This window comes from Ananas comosus, linkage group 16 (genome assembly GCF_001540865.1).
Source record: "Ananas comosus cultivar F153 linkage group 16, ASM154086v1, whole genome shotgun sequence".
NCBI lineage: Eukaryota > Viridiplantae > Streptophyta > Magnoliopsida > Poales > Bromeliaceae > Ananas > Ananas comosus.
In genome coordinates, this window is record NC_033636.1 from 1,839,076 (window position 1) to 1,860,999 (window position 21,924).

General features: G+C 37.0%; 2 protein-coding genes across 2 annotated transcripts; both read left to right on the plus strand.

The window, feature by feature from the left end:
- On the plus strand, positions 522-7,889 carry LOC109722615 (peptidyl-tRNA hydrolase, mitochondrial-like). Its single transcript, XM_020250709.1, has 8 exons — positions 522-893; positions 2,919-3,003; positions 4,267-4,334; positions 4,442-4,492; positions 4,583-4,656; positions 6,401-6,459; positions 6,542-6,618; positions 7,491-7,889. The coding sequence occupies exons 1-8, from the start codon at positions 648-650 to the stop codon at positions 7,605-7,607; spliced, it is 777 nt and encodes a 258-aa protein (XP_020106298.1). The 5' UTR covers positions 522-647; the 3' UTR covers positions 7,608-7,889.
- Positions 18,555-20,248, plus strand: LOC109722429 (threonine synthase 1, chloroplastic-like). The gene is given in 2 exon segments (XM_020250493.1): positions 18,555-19,686; positions 19,689-20,248. Coding segments are annotated over 2 exon segments (1,443 nt in total). The 5' UTR covers positions 18,555-18,656; the 3' UTR covers positions 20,102-20,248.

Here is a 21,924-nt window from a genome sequence, read left to right on the forward strand (position 1 = left end):
GTTGATTGGTTAAAATTAACAATTTCTTCTACAAAGTAACTATATGTTTTATTCTTAAATAAATACTTTTTTATTTTATACAACCTCATTTATTATTTTTAACCGTCAAACTATATTTATATTTGTGTGTATATATATACTTATAGGTTACGGTGAGAGCAGCGTTGAATTATATGTAATTCTGTGTACTACTCCTAGATGTATTTGAAATTGAACACACTGATTTGAATCTCCACCATTAAATGCTATTAAATTCAAAATTGATGGTATAACAATATGAAAAACACTATTCTAGTCTGAATCGGCTGTAACATATAGAATTACTTGCATATATATTATAAATTTAAATATACATCAAACATACATATATAGTTTATACTGTAAAATTAATTCTGATTCGAATCAGGATCAAATTTGATAAAGATAAAATTCAAATTCATACCCAGATTAAAAATGCTGATCACTTAAAAATTTACGGATAAATTTTACTCGTTTCCAAATAACTCAGCGCGTAGGGTGATCCGCCCGGGAATCGGCCAACCCGGTATGGCTGGGAAGTCCCTCCCTTCCGAACGCTGCTCGTATTCCACGAACCCCGCCCACCACCACAAAACAGAAAGGGGGAGAAAACTGAAAAAGCGAAAGTGATGCTGCCGGCAGTCTCCGCTGCTCTCTCGTCCGCCGGCGCCCTCTCGCGCCTCCCTTTCTCCTTCCCCTCGCTGGCCGGAAGAAACCCTAAACCAAGAACGATGCCGCCTGCCCGCCGCGCCGCCCTCGCCCTCGCCTCCGCCTCTTCCTCCGCCGCCGGCAGCGATGACGGGTCCCAGCCGAAGCCCTGGCTGTTCGTCGGCCTCGGCAACCCCGGCAAGTTGTACAACGGCACCCGCCACAACGTAAAATCCTTTTCTTTTTTTTAAAAAAAAATTAAAATTTTGATTTTAGTATTCTAATTTTTTAATTTGTTTGATTTGAGTCCGTCAAGGTTACTCTGACGTCAAAATTTAATGAATTTACTTACAGTTGCGTGAATTACATGAAGTATACTAACTAAATTCGTAAAGATGAACGGCACATTCAAATATTGCTGATTCAAAGCAAACAAATTGCAAGGTTGGGTAGTAAAATCAAAATGGTCCGTACTTCAGATAAGTTCGGTACGTTTTTACCAAAAATTAATAGAAGTTTAAATAATAAATATATATAAATCAGTGGGCCTAAATCTAATAGTTTTAAGCTTTTAGGCTGGTTATGAGTTTCATTAGATATAGAGCTTCCTAACATTCTTCGTCCTCTTCTCAATTCTTGCTGTGTTAAGGTGGATTTGGCGTAAAAGTTGATGCAGCAACGTAGGAAAAATTGTGAATTTGCATGCGAATTTGTGCTTTTACGCTCGGCTGTAGTAATGTGATAAACAGAAATGTGGGTAGATGGAACGGAAGTGAGATTTAAGTAGTTTGTGAAGTTTGGAGAGAGGGAAAGAGGGATTTACAAAAAGGTCGGTGTATGGAAGCGGTTAAGAACTTTCATTTTCTTTTCCCTCGAGTTAAGAGGGAAGTGTGTATTAGGTATGCTGTGAATTTGGTTTGAGCACAAGCACAAGTGAGAGTGAGAGCGAGAGAGAGTTCCCTCAATTTAAGTGGAAAGTGCGTATTAGGTAGTCTGTGAATTTGGTTAGAGCACAAATGTAAGTGAGAGCGAGTGCCGAGCGTACCCGCGCATAGGCACGCGCGCGCGCGCGTGCGAGAGAGAGAGAGAGAGAGAGAGAGAGAGAGAGAGAAAGCTTGCGCAAGAGAGAGAGAATGAAAGTGAGAACAAGAAAAAGAGAGAGAGAACACGCTAGAGAGAGAGAACAAGAAAGAGACAGAGAGTGAGCAAGAGATAGAGAAAGTACGAGAAAAAGAGAGAGAGCGTGCATGAGAGAGAGAGAGAGCGAAAGTGAGAACAAGAAAAAGAGAGAGAGCACGCGCTAGAGGGAGGGGTAGAGAGAGGGAACAAGAAAGAGACAGAGAGCAAGCGTGCACGCGAGAGAGAGGAGAGAGAAAGTGAGAGAGAACACGCACTAGAGAGAGAGCGAACGAGAGAGAGAGAGAGAGGTTAGTTGGTCCACTTCGAGCGAATGTGTTAATTCACCTTAAAGAGTACCAGGCCTCTACATTCTAGAGACGAAATTTGGTTATTATTTCGGTTGCATCTGGATGGCCCCTTGTCCCTTGGAGTCCACTAGGACAAATTTTAGGGTGATTATGCAGGCCAAATTATTTTAGGGATTCCACCAACCTCGTAAGTGCCAGTGCCTCTGCCAATATAATTGTTGCAACCTTTCTGGTCGCTAAAATGGGAGCTTGACGCCTAAGGTTTACTAAGTGTTACAGCTTTGAAGAGACAGAAAAGAGTCAGGGATACAGACACCAATGATCAAAAGATTGAAGAATCAAATTCTAGTGAAGACCAACAAAAGGAGGGCGCCTTTCCTATAATGCTTAGCATCACTCGGGACATATAATAGATCAATCACAAAAGGGCATGTCAGATTGGTTAGATCAGATTAAGGGCATTTGTAATTTTTTTGAAAAGATGTTAAAAGAAAAATATTGTTAGTGAGTTTTTGGTTGGACTATGATCTAGCTTTTGTGTTCTAAGGCTTACAATGAAGACATTGTCCAGCTGAAGTGGTAAAATGTGTAAGAGAATCAACCTCCAATGTGATCATGTCTGAAATGTTTGATCATGGTGTGATACTTAAAATATGCAACTACTTGTGACATATTCTTCTGTACTTCTCTGCCTTCTGATACTATCTATGGGCTAACAAATATAATATATGGAGTGGTAGCGTTTGTTTCTTTATAAAAATATTTTGGAAATATCTCTTTCTTTACAGAAGCATGTGAATAGTTTTTCTTGAAATTTCCTGACAGGTTGGGTTTGAGATGATTGATGTTATAGCAGAAGCTGAAGGGATATCTTTGAGTAGCATACAGTTCAAGGCAATGCTTGGAAAAGGTACTTTCTTTTTTCAGATGATTAAACCTACTTAACTCCGTAGATAGTTAGGCCAGAACATGTTTATTCAATATTACCATAAGAGGAGATATGGGTAATTTTATCTTTGGTGATACAATTACTATTTAATCATTGCATGTCATTGGTGATTTTGTAGAAATATCAATTTCTTGCATTCTATCCTCCAATGGTGTAAAAGGCAGTTAGCCATCAAACAGTTATGCTATAAAACCCAATCTTTTGTCTTCTTTCCTGCCACTTCTTGCTCTTCATTTTCATGTCTACGTAATTCCTCTTAGAGCTATTATGCTAATTTGGACTATTCCTAATTGCAAAAGTGATTTTCCAGTACTAGTGCTACATAGGCTATATATGATATTATGATGTCATGACCACAAGAGTAGCTTGGAATGAACTTGTATATTGAGGCTTAAGTTGGCACAGTAAGCATTTGCTTTCCTAACTTTCTGATTTTATTCGGCTCATCAGCTATTTAGTTGTTATTTGTACCCCAGGTTATTTCACCTACATTTCTTGATACAGTAAAGATGCAATCACTTTCATCCATAAGGAATAAATTTGTAGTTTTATTGGAGTATCTTCATGCTAATATGCTCCTTTCTTTTTTCTTCTAATATTTGAGGAACAAAACACCAGATCATCTGGCTTTCTGAATTCATCTTACCATTGATTTGTTTTTGACCAAATAGAGAACATCAATATGTATTGGCTACTTAATTTATATGTAGATAAGAGTCATTTTTTGTTTTATTATTCCATGTTGGATCCTGATAACATGACTTGTTTATGTAAGGATTTGCCGACTCGCTTCGCAATTAAAAAATAAAAGTCTCTTTGACTTTCTCTGGGTTTGATACTTAGTTCATCTTGGTTACCTATATATATTACTTGTATTGTAATTTTTGTGTCCATATATTCATGAATCTGTACATGTATATCAACATTGTTCTTTGAATGAGCCAAATGACTGATTCTTTTATCTGTAGGAATGTGTTTCGTACTTTTGTAGTATATTAGTCATTTGCCACCTGAGCCATCTTTTACTTATAACTTATGATAACCAATTATCTACTTAAGTTGTAGGTGTAGGCTAATATCCACAAACAAATATGCAAGTTTGTCTTTGTTTGTTTAATTATTGGTGCTCATTTTATGCTGGAAACTGCAATTCCTGTTGGTAACTTAATATAGAGTATATATATATACTTGGATTTAAATATATTGTAATTGGTTTATATTCAGGCCATATTGGTGATTCCCCTGTCATGCTTGCCAAACCTCAAACTTTTATGAATGCAAGTGGTGAGTCTGTAAGTAGATACCTCTAACCCATCTAAATTAAGTACAACTATCTGAAGCAATTCTTATTATAGTCCTATTCCAGTTTTATGATGCAAATTAGGGCTTCTTCATGTAGGTTGGTTCGCTGGTTTCATATTACAAGATACCACTGAATCAAGTACTTCTGGTATATATATCATTATTGTCGTTATGCAACTATTGATGTTTCGTTCTTACTATTATGTTTTGATGGGCTTTTAGTTTTGTTACTCTGCAGATGTATGATGACTTGGATTTACCTTTTGCAAAATTGCGCCTACTACCAAAAGGTGGACATGGAGGTCATAATGGGTACTTTTTTTTTTTCTTGACTTCAATTTTTGTCAGAACTGGCAATAGCACATTTAAATTAATAACGAAGGTGACTCCTTTAGTACAAGTAAATTTAAGTGAGAGTGCAAGCCTAGCTTTTTATCTCAGCGACACTATATTTTGTCACCTTGCGTTAATCAAATATCACCCAGTTTCTGTCCCTTGGCATTAAGTTTGTCTCAGGAATAATTTTTTATCGTAGCAATACTTGCTAACACTCATGCTGTCTTTTTATCCATTGAATCTCAGGAATAATTTTTCATCCACAATCCTGATAATTGTAGCAATAGTTGCTAACACTCATGCTGTCTCGTTATCCGTTGAATTTATTCATCCTCCTCGTTGGTTAGTGAAAAAGATGAGAGTTCTCATATTCTTGTGATCATTTCAATGTTTATATCTTGTTTAATGAACTTTACCAATAAGGCTGGCATCTTCCTTGGAACTATATGACCTTTGAATTCTGAACTTTTTTCCTTGTGAACACTTCAGATGCCGTCTGTGCGTTAGCCAAATTCCACTTTTCAAACCCCATGATTCAGGTTATAATACCTTAAAACCTCGAGGTTCGTGTTCTAGATGCCGTCTCTGCTTTACCCAAATGTTTACAGTCACAATATTATTGCAAATGATACGAATAAGTTGCTTTGCATCATTTACCCTCCTTATGATGAGCTACTTGCTTGTCACATGTTCAATTTTAAGGGTATTTAACTGCAAGCAACTGTAATGGCTACTTCAAGCCAAGGGCATGTTTGGTTTGAAAGCTTTGAGGCTTAGAATGGGAATCGGAATGATCCATTCCTATTATTAGTGCTTGGTTTGAGGGATTGACATTTCGATTCCCATTTTTGGTGGGGGGGGTGTAAATCGAATCCCTTCAAAATGATTCCCACCACAGAAGGGGAATCAACTTTGATTCTCGAAGAGATTGAGAAAAGAACTCTTTTTTTTCCTCTAACAATTATTTAAATTCAGATATTAATGTATATTTAATTTCAGAATAAATTATAATTTTTAAATTTGAATCTGATTGTGAGTTTGGATAGTAAATTTAAATTTTAATTAAAATTTAATTTTTTTGAATTTCAATTTGAGCATGATTCCGGTTCGGAATCCTCTTATGAACCAAACAAATTAAGAGTTTTCATCATTCCGTTTTCGTTTCCGGTTCGTTCCCATTTCTTTATTCCGATTTCGATTCCTATTTGAATCCAGCACGCCCTTACAGTCTGAACCACATGGTTTTAAATTGAATATAGACTAACACTAAATGGTTGTATAAAATTTTTCCTATCAATTTTCTCTTGTTCATCCTTAAAATTGACAATCAACATCTCTTGATTAATCAATATTCCCAGTTAAATCCCACTGATTTATTTATAGATAGCTCGCTTCCTTGATCTAATCAACTTTAGAAGTAAGGTGTAAGTTAGTAAATTAAAATGAATGCTTCTAGATTTACTTGAACCTTAGATTATTTACTTCCCTATTTACTTCATCTTTTCTACTCCGCTTTACTTGTTCAGTCTACTTTTGCCCTCTCTTTGCTTTTGCTTTTCCCCATCATTAAATTGAGAATGAGAAGCTGCTTAGACAATATTTTTGGTTTATATCAGTAGTACTAGTTGTTCCTATACCCTGTTTAATTAGTTTTGATGATGAGAATAAATTAGGAATGAGAGCTTCCCATTTTTCTTAGACCTTTTTAATTTATATGTAGGATGCGAAGCGTGATGAGCCACTTAAAAGGAAGCCGTGATTTTCCACGTCTAAGAATAGGTAATGAATTTCTTAATTTTACCTTACCTTTGTTTCTTCTTTCGGCGATTATTAATGTATTATCCTGTGAATATTCGCAAAGGCATTGGGCGGCCGCCAGGAAAGATGGATTCGGCCAACTTTGTTCTTCGACCCTTTAACAAGAAAGAGCGCGAAGAGGTTTTCCCCCCAATCTTGATGCTTTAACATTTTCGTGGTGATGTGGTGGTATTAACCTAGTGGGAGCTGGTATTAACATTTATTAGAATATCAGGAACATTGAACTTGTTCCCGTCTATTGTATATACACTTATCTTGTTTAATGCACCTACTCAGAAAATAATAATTCGAGCTCTATTATTCGCAAGATCAGTCAGATGCAAGGATTGTCGTGCTGGTTGGTACAGTCTGGCATAGCCAGCACATGCTGCTTGTGTGCTGGCCGTGCTGCTCGTGCCTATAAGCTCATGCCGACCATGCTGACATATAAAAATTGAATATGTGCTAAGACATGCCAGCATGCTATGCCGATGGCACACCAGCACGCCCTGTGCCAGTGGCACAACAATCCCTGATAAGATGTGATATATATATATATGGTTTAGATCATGTTCAACGGTGTCGATCGTCGATTTGAAAGCTCTATAATCAAAAACAAATCGGCAGTAAACCGAGCCGTTTACTACCGATAGTAGCCCAGTCAAGCTCTCTCTCTCTCTCTCTATATCTCTCTCTCTCTCTCTCTATATATATATATATATATATATTGAGTTGAGCTCATGTGCTTTTAAAATCATAGGAGCTCAATGTGCTTGTGGTTTTTAGCTGTTGGATTGCCTCAAAATCTATGCAGCACTAGTAAAGAAGACTTAATAGGATACGCCATTAATTGTACTGCATGGGTTTGAGATGATCCAATGGCTAAAAAATCACAAGTACAAATGCTCTTGTGCTTTTAAGGAGCTCAACTCTCTCTCTCTCTCTCTCTCTCTCTCTCTCTCTATATATATATATATATATGACGTATTTGTTTGTTCTTCTTTTGGATGCAGCTGGATTTTACCTTTCATCGGGGATTGCAAGCAGTAAGGATTCTGGTGCTCGAGGGATTCAACAAGAGTGCGACATTCGTAAACAGTTCGCAGTCGTCAGAACTCTTGAACAAATGAAGCCGATCATCATCTCAATTCGCCAGTGATATCGACATGGAAACCGACGCGAGTTAAATTATTTGCCGCGCCTTCCAATCCAGCGGCCTTAAAAATATACAGCCTTTTCATCGAAAGGGAGCCTGAACAAGCGCGGCAATACGCAATACCATCATGTGCTATTCTTTTTCGTATTTGATTCTGAAACTCACTAGGTGTTTCTTTGTGGGGTGATATTTTTGTAAACAATATGTCATTTTTTTTCAGTGAAAATGGAAGTTTCATAAAGTGTTGAAGGAAAAATTATGATCTGAGCTGGGTGTACTCAAACATCTGTGCATCACATGTTCATTTATTCTTTATCTCATCTTATATTTTAATGGTTAAAATATCGGTTTTTTTAATTTCTAATATGACATTTAAAAATCTATATTTTATCTTCTTAAAATTTCTAGTTGATACATTTAGTCCTCTTCTGCCAGAGCTCCGGCACTATTCTATCTATTTTTTATAAGTTATACCAAAAATACTTAAAATAATAGAAATATATTATTATTATTATTATTTTTGTTAAAAAAGTAAGGACAATTTGGTCATTTCACTATTTTCATTAACGCTATAATCTTTTAAAAATATTTTTAAAATTTTAAGGAGACTAAATATAGATTTTAAAAGCCACGAAAAAAGTGAGAAAATAGGTATTTACAAGGATGGGCTTTTTTTCAATTTAGCCCTCCGGCAAATTTTTATTTTAAAAATAGCCCTGTCAAAATTTAATTTGCAAAAATGGCTCTGGCCTTGCCACGCAGGCGCCACGTCAGCACCACGCGGGTAGGACTAGGGCCAGTGTGTTAAGTTGAATACGGTGAATCATTTACCGTGTTCAAACACGGTGAATGATTCACCGTGTTCAAACACGGTATATTTTTATTCCTTTTCTTCTCTTTTAGGGATGTAAACGGGTCGGTTTTGGGTCGGGTTTGGATCGGATTTTTAAAAATCCGAAATCAAATTTGAAAATCAAATTGAAACCCGAACACGAATACGAGCCCGGAGGGTTTTAAAAATCCATACCTATAACCATATGTTAAAGTTTTATGGATATGAATTTTTAAAACCCGTCGGGTTCGGATTTGGGTTCGAGTTTTAATTTGATTTTCAAATTCGGATTCGGGTTTTTTAAAATCCAATCCAAACCCTACCTATTGACGTCCCTAAAAGAGAAGAAAAGGAATATAAATACACCGTGTGAAACACGGTGAATCATTCAGTGTTCAACTTAACACACTGGCCCCAGCCCTGCCCGCGTGGCGCTGACGTGGCGCCTGCGTGGCAGGGCCAGGGCCATTTTTGCAAATAAAATTTTGACAGGGCTACTTTGAAAATAAAATTTTTTCAGGAGGCCATTTGCAAAAAAAGCCCTACAAAATTTTTTTCTATATTTTAACCTATTTTAATCTATACTAGCGTAGTAACCCGCGCGTTGCGGCGGGTAGGAAACATTGTTATAAATAGTAAAATATCAATAAAAGTAATAATAAAACAAAGAAAAGATAGACAACGAAGCAATATCATGAATTCGTAGGCACCAAATAACAAAGTGACAATTCATATGTGTTAGATTGATTAGACAATTTTTTATAAAACAACATGATTCCTAATAAGGATACACTTGAATTAAACATATAAGTAAGAAATCAAACTATATAAATAGAAAAAATCTATTAAGAAAAGCTTCCCATTTCCAATCCGTAAGGTCGCAAAATGTAAGAAAAATATGTCACCTGCACAGCAAAAAAACAAAAAAATTGTTAGCAAAAAAGAATGCATAGAATTGAAAAAACAAATTGCAGAAAAATAGAATCTACGGAGAAGTAGAAATAAGAAGAAAAAACTACAGGATAAATATGAGTAAGAAATCAAACTATATAAGTAAAAGAAATCTATTAAGAAAAGCATACCATTTCAAATCCGTGAGGTTGCAAAATGCAAGAAAAATATGTCACCTGCACAACAAAAAACAAAAAAATTGTTAGAAAAAAAGAATGCATAGAATTGAAAAAAAAAATCGCAAAATAATCCAATTCTATGAAAGATAATTCGATTACATGCACTTTAATATTTAGCTAATATCATAATATTAATATGGTTATATTCCACATAGAAGGAAATATATTAGAATAATATATTCAACAGTAATGTATTCGAGTTTAGAATTATGAAACAAATTTGTTAAAAAATTTTGGAATGGTTTCAAAGGATTCAAGCAATTTTCCAGATTCAAGCAATTTTCCCTCTGTTATCCACAAAATAATGCGTTTGAGTTTGGAGGAAACAAACACAATCTAAAAGAACATGTGGCTATTCCAAACGGACCTATAGGTGAGGGGCCTTTGTGCATTTATCTGTTTTTAAGTAATTCCAGTGGCTCTATGTTTCAAAAATTTCTTTGAGAGATTTATATTACTCAACTCAAAATCCAGAGCTCGACACTAAAATTATGCACAAAAGAGCCTCGAAACCTATTCTGAGTTACTTTGAGTTTTGAATACTCAACTTTGAATATAAAAATCAAGATAGTTTACCATTATATCGTTAGAAACTGAATGAATCTGAAATTTACATGGTTCCGTAATTATCTACATCCACAAAGAAAGCAAGAGAGATTATCTACTATATATATCTATACGAAGAAAATAAAAATAAGCTTACACTTTATGTTTCTTCAGGTAAAAAAAATAAATCTTTTAATAAAATCCTATCTTCCTTTTATTCCAACGAAAAAGTTCAAATAAAATACCAAAAATAAACTTTCTGAAAAATCATAATCCAGAAAACTAAATTAGAGAAATATAGAAATTTTTGATCAAATCATAGTCGAGCTTCACTACAACAAAAACGGTCTATAGCGACACTTTTAAATGTAGGTACATGTCAAAAAAGTGCTGCTAGCTAAAATTACCGACACTTTTAAAAAATGTTGCTATATATGGGGTTGCTAGGTATATAGTGACAGTTAAAGAGTGTCGCTATAACCTAAAAGAGTGCTGCTAATTTTTCAACACTTATTTAAGCATTTAGCAACCGCCGAAACTCTATCTCGTTGGCTGCGGTGGAGGAGGAGGACGACAGGAAAGGCTCTTCGTATAGAATTTCAGTGGATTGAGTGAAGAGAGAAGAAAAGATGGTAATTGATTTTTTTTTTTTCTTTTCTGTTTGTAATCGGGTCAAATGGACTAGGTGTGGTTGGTTGAGTAGAGTAATCTTTTATTTTTAGTTGGATTGGGCTTTATATTTAGGCATAAGTAGATGTTTTTTTAAGTTTTAGCATAAATGGGACACTTAATCAAAAGTGTCCCAAACATGTGCCCCTATAACCTAATTTTGTTGTAGTGCTTGAGGCGGGTGAGACTCTCGTCGACGCCATGCGACACGCGCTTGGCGCTAAAGTCGAACCTGTCGGCGTAGTGCCCACACTTGGTGGAGACGACGATCTCCTCCCGCGGCGCCCCGATCCCCTGAGGCACTCGCCGAGCACCGCCTCCAACACCTCCCCCCCCTCCCCCCACCTCCCCATAGTTCCTGCCATGCATCAAGATCAGACCTCGAAGCTCGTACAAAGGAGGAAATCTAGGGCTATAGTTAGGAATACGGACAAGAAGGTGTTGAAGAAGTTGATCCCGAGGAGAGAGGAGACGGAGGGCGGATGAGACGACGGACAGAAGGGAGGATTTGAGAAGTCTCTTAAAAAAACAGAGCCGACCCTAATTAAACTCTAATTAAAAAGGGACACTATTAAAAATTATTATTACGTAGATTAAGAGAAGAGGTGAGACCCATTTTTTCCGTAAAATGCGGTGAGAGCTTGAATCCCACGGGGATTAATAGTAGTGTATTGATCATTCTTTTTTTTTTTTTGTGCTTAAAAGTAAAATATTGAATTGATAGTACGAGATGAATGAATGAAAAAAAACAACAGACTTGTAATATCAAATGTAAGAAGAAACAAGGATTGCTGAGCACTTGCACAAATTTAAAAGACTAAATTCCAAATTTAAGAAGTTTGGCTCATAACAAGTTTGGGTTTTTCTTTGAAAAGATCATCTTTTGCTCCAAAAGTCTGAAATCATTTTTGGTGAGCAGTTTCAAAATATGGTTCCCCAGTTAGGTTTTCTCATCATTAGTACAAATAGAGGGAAGGGGTACAGTGACCGCCACCATACCTCGAGGCCCACTGACACACTATCGTAATGTATGTACGGAGGGGGAAGAACACCATGGTAAAGTGCGACAACCCTCCGCATCCCACGGAATCTGCAGGAGCTAGGTGTGCGACAGGGTATATGCCACAACACTTGGCAGATCTAAGGCAATCTAGAGGGGGAAGGTGGCGAGGCGGGCGACATATAAGCCCGCTGAGCGATAGAGAGGGGAGAACGGATCGCGGGCGAACGGATCGAGAGAAATGGAGTACGCAACACGTAACCCCTCTGAGAACTCAAGTCTTAATATATCGATTGATAGTTGAAAGTAAAGCCAATGTTACACCTTTCACTTGATTTCCAAGTAAAATCATGATTTTCTGAATGGTAAAAATAATATACAAAACTTATCTGAGTTATGGACCATTTTAAAAGTTTGATGTTAGTACTCAATTTTTTAATCGGTTAAAATACAGAAAACTCTTTTGTAAATATCCATTTTTCACTTTTCTTCCCTAATTTTCAAAAACCTATATTTTCTTCCTTTAAACTTTCAGAAATATTTTTTTAGGAGGTACGATATTAATGTAGAGGGCAAAATAACCAAATTATCCTTTACTTTTTTATTAAAAAAATAATTTTTTTAATATATTTATGTCATTTTGAAGGTCAATTTTAGTATAAATTATAAGAAATAGATGGAGTAGTGATAGAATTATGACTGAGGGGGCTTAAATGCAACAACTTGAAATGTTGAGGGGTAAATTTTAGGTTTTGAAAGTTAGGAAGGAAAAGTGAAAGAGTGGGTATTTTAATATTTTTTTTTTTGTAATATAGCCTTTTTAATTTATTTGATTTGAGTCGATCAATGGTACTTTTAACTTCAAAAATTGAATGTATTGTGTATTCTTATGAATCTAGTTAATATACTTTATGTAATTCTTGTAATTATAAATTTACTATAGTAAGTAATAGACTTAAATTTTTTTCTTTGAGAGAAAGGTAACATGTTATCTGCTTCATTTATTTTTTTAGAAAAGAACTTGGCTGGAAATGTGAATTAAGTAGGATTCGAACTTGGGACCACCAAATTCTTTATCACTTGCACTAGGGACGGTCAGTAATATAATAGACTTAAAATTTAAAGTCAAGGTATCGTCGATCGGCTCAAATTAAACAAATTAAAAAATTAGGTAGTAAAAAAATTAAAATTTTAAAAGATTGCGTATCTGATTAAAATGACCATAGTTCATATATGTTATGTACATTTTCAATACATGACACATCAATAAATAAGATTTGAATGTGTAATACACAATGACTTAGGAAGGCAAGAGAGTGTTTGTTTCTCAGAAAAAAAAAAGGGGTCAAAAATAGTGTTTCATGGCTAGAAAAATATTTTCATCTGTTTAATTCTAAGTAAAAATAGTTTTTTTTAATTTTATCAAAAAGCCTTCTTTTTGTTTTTAAATAATTTTATTTGGAAAATGAAAACCATGGAAATAGTGTTCTCATCGCCATTTGCCAATTTCTACTGTTTGTCTCTCCTTGCTTCAAGAACAATTAGTGTTTTTGAAAACTTTTGTCTAGATTTTATGAAAAATCATTATTTTCGTTTTACAAATTTTTTTTTGAAAAAAATGAAAAGATTGATTCTCTATAAAATATGAGAAAAAAATTTAAAAAATTAGTTTTCTTTGGAACCAAATTGATGGAAAACTGAAAATAGAGTTTTCCATAAAAAAAAACTTTTTTTCAAATTTTTTTTTTTGTGCTTTTTCTAGGAACCAAAAACATGTAAGTAGAAATGTATAGAATTTTTCTAAATTATGATCTATTTTGGTATGACTAGATTTAAGCCATTTATGCTGTTGAGAGAAATATGTTATGCAAGATTCTAGACTTCAGAAAGAATAAATTATAATTTGATATTTTTGTAACAATTAGAGATGTCAACGGGTCAGATTCGGGGCGGATTTTTAAAAATCCGAACCCGAACCCGACTCCAAACCCGAGACCCGAGACCCGAACCCGAACCCGAACCCGAACCCGACGGATTTTAAAAATCCATATCAAACCCGAACCTGACAAAAAATCCAAAACCCGAACCCGAACCCAAACCCGAAATCGAAAATTTGAACCCGAAACAATTATTTTTTTTTCAATATTTCAAAATATATTATATTAAATCTAAATTTTTAAAATACAGATTCAAATATAACATCAAATTTGTATATATAAATTATATATATATATATATAGTATATATATAGATATATATATATAGTGGGCGGTATGCTTTCGTAAGCACGGAGGCCTCCGTGTTCCACTTTGTTTTCGATGTTCGGACTTTCGAATCGACGATCGGCTCCGTTAGAGTTGATCTAGAGTATTTAAAGTACCAAGAAATTAAATTTTGCGATTTTTCGATATCATTTGCCTAGTGATCGAAGGGGCTCAAAATCAATAATTTTAACGGCCGTGGTGAGCCGGTTGCAAGTTTAACGGTTGTAGAAATATCAATCACTTAAATTTTGACAGAAAATTCTTTATTCCATTAAACAAGATCAATAACTTTGATCTAAAATTTTAATGTCATATTCATCATATTTTGTAGATTTTTTATTTTCAGCCGTTGATTTTTGAGCACCTTCGATCACTAGGCAAATGATATCGAAAAATCGCAAAATTTATTTTCTAGATACTTCAAATACTCTAGATCAAGTTAACGCGAGCCGATCGTCGATTGAAAGTCAACATCGAAAACAAAGTGGAAGCACGGAGCGCTCCGTGCTTCCGAAAGCACCCCAAACGCACTCTATATAATATATATAGAGAGAGAGAGAGAAGAGAGAGAGTTGAACTATGATACTTTTACAAGTATCACCATCATGGTGCTATTAGGTTTTAAGCCATTGGGATCTACTTTTTGATTATTAATAGCCCTTGGATTAATAATCTATTCCACCTACCACCACCTACCACCATCATCTCAACCTCACATCTCTCCATCCAAGGGCTAAAAACACACAAGTATCACCCCCATTGATACTTTTACAAGTATTCTAGCCCTACCTCTAATATATATATATATATATATATATATATATATATATATATATATATATAATAAATTCGGGTTCGGGTACAGTCAAAATGCATATCCGAATCCATATCCGTCAGGTTAATTTTTATTTTTGATATCCATATCCGAATCCATATCCATATCCATCGGATATATCCATTTCATTCGGGTTCGGGTTCGAGTTCGAATAAAATTTCGGATATCCATATCTATTGACATCCCTAATAACAATTTAAGTATATCACTATTAACAGATAAATTTATTCAATTTAATTACTATTTCAGGTTGAATCAGGCTACATTCGATGAATCTCATTCCCATAGCTAATTTTTGGGAATTGATAAGAACAAATATTTATTCGTATAAATTCAAGCTAATAATGACTAGATTCAATAAATTTATTATTCAGTAGTAATTTTTAATATTGATATTTTTATTTTCAAATCTTAGGTGGTAATATTAACAAATTTAAAATTTTCTAAATTAGCAATAGTACACAAATTTACGAATAAAAATTATTGTTTGCACTTGATTTATCTATTCATTCATACATATCATAAACTCATCCACCAGGTACTTTTATATTTATCATCTTATTTTTATACAAAAAATTTATAATTCAATAGATAATAAAACTAAAAAATTGTCTGATAATTTATTTTTCAATTATTAATATATACAAGAACAAAAATAAAACTCTTAATTGACGTTTCAAGGATCAAGATGAGAATTAGGGAAAACTTCAGGGACCATGGAGCAGTTTGCTCGTTGCTGCTAAATCTCACATTTGGGCCCCACATATGGGCTACGAGGTTCATCAATTTCTTCAAAAATTTATAACTTTTTAAATAACTCTACAAAAATTTTATTTGACCGAATAATTTTATTTTATCTGATAATTTAATAGAAGGGCTAAAATGTAATTAGAATACGCCTAATCATCAGGGGTGGAAACGAGCCGAGTTCGAGTGAGCTTACCTCAGCTCAAGTTTGGCTTGAAATTAATTTCGAGTCTAAATTTATGCTCAAGCTCTACTTGAAATTAATTCGAGCCGAGCTCGAGCGAGCGTAACTTCGGGTCGAATGAGCTCGATCTCTAAACGAGCCGCTTGAAATTCATAATATCGTGTAATCTATAGTTTAATTTTTATAAAACATTATTTAAAATTTGATACAAAAAATATCTAATAGTTCAACATACAAAATGAATGTATAAAATACGATATTACAGAATTAAAAAAATTAGAAAAAACGACTTTGTAAATGAGTGAAAAAGAGAGAAAGAGAGCAATTAGAGTAGGATTTTACTAGTTGGTTTTGTAAGCCCAATAATCTAAATTCAACATAGATATAATTAAAATACATAATATATATTATTTTATATAATTAAAATATATATTATATTTAATTATATATAATAGTTCAACTACTATACTCTATGAGTATAGACCCTTTTATACTCATAAATTTTCAACCGTTAGATATATATTCTTTTGATCATTTCCATCTGTTAAATCATACTATTCAACCAACCACCCACTCAATCCTAGGAGACCATTATCATTCTAATTGTATATCCAACGACCGAAATTTATAAATATAAAAAGGTCTATACTCATGACAGTATAGTAGTCCTATCTTATATATATATAGAGAGTTGAGCTGGAATGCTATCGGTAGTAAACGGGCTCCGTTACCACCCATTTGTTCTCGATGATGGAGCCTTCGAATCGACGATCGATACCGTTGAATATGATCTATACCACTTAAAGTATTTAGAAACCAAATTTCAAATCTTTTCGATATCATTGATCTAATGATCAAAAGATTTCAAAATTTATAATTTTAGTGGTAAATATGAGATGTTTTTACGTTTAATGGTGTAAAGCTATCAAAATCAATTGAATTTTGGTTAAAAAATTCGTTAAACTATTTAGAACAAGATCTATACTCACGATCATGATTATAAAATTTCTATCATCACTTTTTAGAGGATATTCATTTTCAGCCATTCATTTTTACGCCCACTTGATGGGCAAGAGAACAATATCAAAAAAACATGAAATTTGATTTATAGATACTTTAAGTAATATAGATTATGTTCAACGGTGCTGATCGTCGATTTGGAGGCTCCATCATCGAAAACAAATTGATAGCAACAGAGCCCGTTTGCTACCGATAGTATTCCAGCTCAACTCTATATATATATATATATATATATTATCATATAATATATATATATATATATATATATATATATATATATATATATATATATATATAATTAGGGAGTTGAGCTAGAATACTCTCAAAAGCATCAAGGGGATGGTGCTTTTGAGTTTTTAACCATTGGATGGAGAGATGTAGGGTTTAGATGTTGATGGTAGGTGGTGGTAGGTGAAATAGTGTTTGATCCAAAGGGTATTAGTAATTAAGGAGTAGATCCAAGGGGTAGAAACTTAGAAGCACTAAGGGATTGGTGCTTCTAAAAGTATTCTAGATCAATTCATAATTAGGCTACTATACTATTAATAGTACCAACCGCTTACTGTTAGATTTTCGACCCTTGGATGAAAGGATGTGCGATCAGGATGATAGTAGCCCTCTAAGGTTGAGTGGGTGGCTAGTTGAATAGTATGATTTAACGGATGAAAATGGCCAAAGGGGTAGATCTAATGGCAGAAAACTCGATAGCACCAAATGCTTGGTACTATTGATAGTATAATAGCCGGACTCTATATATATAGGTAGATCTAATAGTAGAAAACTCGATAGCACAAAGTGCTTCGTACTATCTATAGTATAAATAGTATATTAGCCGAACTATATATATATAGAGAGAGATAGAGAGTCCGAGTACTATATTATTGATAGTACCAAAAGCTTGATGCTATTGAATTCTGTGCCGTTAGATCTACTCCTTTGACCATTTCCACCGTTAGATCACACTATTCAACTAACCATCCACTCAACCTTAGGGAATCACCATCATCCTAACTGCACAGCCCTTCATCCAAGAGCCGAAAACCTAATAGCAAGTGGTTGATACTATTAATAGTATAGTAGACTAATTCTATATATATATATGTATTTCGAGCTTTTCGAGCCTAATTCGAGCGAGTCCAGTAATACCCAAGCTCGGCATGAAATTAATTTTGAGCCTAAATTTAGGCTCAAGCTTGGCTCGAAATTAATTCAAGCCCAGCTCGAGAGAGTCGAATATCGAGCTGAACGCGAGTTGAACACGAGTCGGCTCGCTCATTTGCCTGCCCTACTATTCGTTTATCGTTTTTAATAAAAATTAGAATACAATATTTTTTTTTTTTTGAGTCCGACTACTATATTATCGATAACACGAAGGCCTCCGTGTTATAAAGTTGTTTTCAGTGGTGCGACTTCTGAATCGACGATCGGCTTCCGTTATATTTTTCAGTTGCGAAAAAATATAATGAAAATATAAGTACGGAACACGGTGAACCATTCACCGTGTTCAACTTAACACCCCTTCAACTTGCGTGGCGCTGATGTGGCGCCTGCATGACGGGAAAATGGTCAAATTTGCAATTATAAATTTGATGGGCATTTGTTAAAAAAAAAAAATTGAGGGGGCCAAATGCAAGAAAGCCATATTTTAGAAGGTATTCTCTTTTAGGAGGATGATTGAGAAGATTTGAGATTTTTACAGGGTCATTTTGAAAAATAAACCCTTGAATCTTATTCGACCGAACCGCTGCAACCCCAAAAGCACTCTTCCGTACCACACCCCCTCCTCCGCCGCCGCCATGGCCTCCGCCGCCACCCGCTCTCTCTCCTCCCTCATCTCCCATCGCCGCAACCCCCCCTCCTCATCCTCCTCCTCCTCTTATCATTATTGTTATGCTCCTACACCACGCCCGATAACAATAAGCGTAGGATCGAAAACAACGCGCCGACCCATCTCCATCGTCGCCGCTTCCTCCTCCTCCTCCTCCTCCTCCTCCTCCTCCGGAGCGGCAGACGGCGATGGGGATGCGGGGGGGGAGCGGTACTCGCTGGACGAGATCGTGTACCGCAGCCGGTCGGGCGGGCTGCTGGACGTGCGGCACGACATGTGCGCGCTGGCGCGGTTCCCGGGGTCGTACTGGCGGGAGCTGTTCGACTCGCGCGTGGGGCGCACGACGTGGCCGTACGGGTCGGGCGTGTGGTCGAAGAAGGAGTGGGTGCTCCCCGGGATCGACGACGAGCACATCGTGTCGCTGTTCGAGGGCAACTCCAACCTCTTCTGGGCGGAGCGGCTCGGGCGCGACCACCTGGGCGGGATGCCCGACCTCTGGGTGAAGCACTGCGGCATCTCGCACACCGGCTCCTTCAAGGACCTCGGCATGACGGTGCTCGTCAGCCAGGTCAACCGCCTCCGCCGCGCCCCGCTCTCCCGCCCCATCGCCGGCGTCGGCTGCGCCTCCACCGGCGACACCTCCGCCGCCCTCTCCGCCTACTGCGCGGCCGCCGGCATCCCCGCCATCGTCTTCCTCCCCGCCGACCGCATCTCGCTCGCGCAGCTCGTGCAGCCCATCTCGAACGGCGCCACCGTGCTCTCGCTCGACACCGACTTCGACGGCTGCATGCGCCTCATCCGCGAGGTCACCGCCGAGCTGCCCATCTACCTGGCGAACTCGCTCAACTCGCTGCGGCTCGAGGGGCAGAAGACGGCGGCCGTGGAGATCCTGCAGCAGTTCGACTGGGAGGTGCCCGACTGGGTGGTCGTCCCCGGCGGCAACCTCGGCAACATCTACGCCTTCTACAAGGGCTTCGAGATGTGCCGCGCGCTCGGCCTCTCACCGCCGCCCCCACCTTCGCGTCCGCCATCCAGATCGGCGACCCCGTCTCCGTCGACCGCGCCGTCTTCGCCCTGCGCGCCACCGACGGCATCGTCGAGGAGGCCACCGAGGAGGAGCTCATGGACGCCATGTCCCTCGCCGACCGCACCGGCATGTTCGCCTGCCCCCACACCGGCGTCGCCCTCGCCGCCCTCTTCAAGCTCCGCGACCGCCGCGTCATTGGCGTCAACGACCGCACCGTCGTCGTCAGCACCGCCCACGGCCTCAAGTTCACCCAGTCCAAGATCGACTACCACGCCTCCTCCATCCCCGACATGGCCTGCCGCTTCGCCAACCCCCCCGTCAGCGTCAAGGCCTCCTTCGGCGCCGTCATGGACGTCCTCCGCACAAAGCTCCACGGCAAGCTCTAAGTATGTTAAGCTTCATCCTCCTCCTCCTCCTCGGACTTTTTTCGAAAATAACCCTGTGAAATTTCGTATTTGCCAAACTAACCCTGTGAAATTTTTATTTGTAAAACTAATCCTCCTTTCGTCACATGGGCACCACGTCAGGGATTTCTCAAAAAGACGGTGAATCGTTCACCGTCTTTGTAATTTTTGTTGTAAAAGCGGTGAATGGTTCACCGCCTTTAGAAGATGGTGAACCATTCACCGCCTTTAGTGCAAAATTTTTCTTTCCGCCCTTTCCCCTTTTCGCCCTCTCAAATTCGCCGTTTCTGTGCCCTCGAGAAGACGGGGAACGATTCACCGTCTTATCAAGGACACCATATTATGGATTTGGAAAGATTTGCGCAGAGTAAGAATTTGTAGTAAAGACGGTGAATGGTTCACCGTCTTATGAAGACGACGGTGAATCATTCACCGCCTTCACAACAAATATCAAAGACGGTGAATAATTCACCGTCTTTTTGAGGAATCCCTGACGTGGCGCCCACGTAGCGAGAGGAGGGTTAGTTTCACAAATAAAAATTTCACGGAGTTATTTTGGCAAATACGAAATTTTACAAGGTTATTTTCGAAAAGAGTCCTCCTCCTTCCTCCGATTACGCATCCGCATTATTAGCATTAGCACTGGGTATCAATCAATCAATCAATCAATCAATCAGTCTCCTTATTCATCACTAACTTTACTTTGTGGGAGAGATTGAAGCAAGTGAACATCATTTTTGTGGTTTTGTTATTTCGGATGATTGCTTGTAGGTTTTAGCGACGCAGAGCTGTTTCTTGTGCTTATTGTCTGACTGGTTATTGTTCTATTTCTTCTTTGCTTCTTGCAACAAATTTTAAGTTGTGATCTTATTAGTATGATTCGGCGACAAATGTTGTTTAATCGCGACTTTGGCGATATGCATTGCTATGTCTTCGTTATTGATGGTGATCGTTAGAGCTCGTTGCGATCGCTAGGCTGTTTGAATGATGCTCTCTCTGAGTATTTTATATTTTTCGCTATTCGTTTCTTGCGGCTCCGTCTGGATGGAGAAAAAAGGGGAGAAACGAACAGAATGTTAAAAGAGAAACAATTTTCTCTCGTTTCGATCGAAATTAGAGGAGAGAAAAGAAGAGAAATGGAGAGAAACGGAGAGAAAATGGCCTTCCATAACGGTCACTTTTTTTTTCTTTCTTTCTTTTCTTTTATCTCCTTCTCATTTCTCTTTTTTTTTTTTTTCCTCCTTTTTCTCTCCGTCAAACAAAGTATTAGAGAATGTGGATCAATTAGATGATCATGCATGAAGATATGGATGTTCGTTACCTCACAAGCATTATGCTTGCATTGTTGCTCGACAAAAACTTTAAATGATCAAACCTAGAGTGCCAGTTTTGACCTTTCATGTAACCTGTAATACCACTTAACTTTGAGTAAGAGATTTAATTTGAGTTTAGTTGATTTGAATATTATTTGGTCTAATTTTGGTTGGATCTATACTTCTCTATTTTTTGGGAACTTTTGTATTATTTCATTGTATTTTATGTCATTTTTAAATAGTCAATAAAAGGAAGCAAATCCGACCAAATATGTTTATAGCTTTATTTGATCTGATTCGACAAAGATTTGAATATCTTATTTGAGTTTATTTAGATCTGTCCTGGTCCTGTCTAAACCTAATATGTTTGTATCCAAATTTTTCTTATGGCTTTCTCCACAATTTATATGTGACATGGTTGCGTACTATAATTGTAAATATCTTTGTTTGGAAACAACTTTTTAAAGGCTTTAAAACAACGTTTTAGAGAAC

What these genes read in the sequence shown, in the direction of transcription:
- LOC109722615 (XM_020250709.1), top strand. Translation starts at nt 648, where the DNA reads ATGCTGCCGGCAGTCTCCGCTGCTCTCTCGTCCGCCGGCGCCCTCTCG. An exon ending in CAAGGCAATGCTTGGAAAAG is followed by an intron (nt 3,004 to 4,266) that starts GTACTTTCTTTT and finishes GTTTATATTCAG; the next exon opens with GCCATATTGGTGATTCCCCT. An exon ending in CACTGAATCAAGTACTTCTG is followed by an intron (nt 4,493 to 4,582) that starts GTATATATATCA and finishes GTTACTCTGCAG; the next exon opens with ATGTATGATGACTTGGATTT.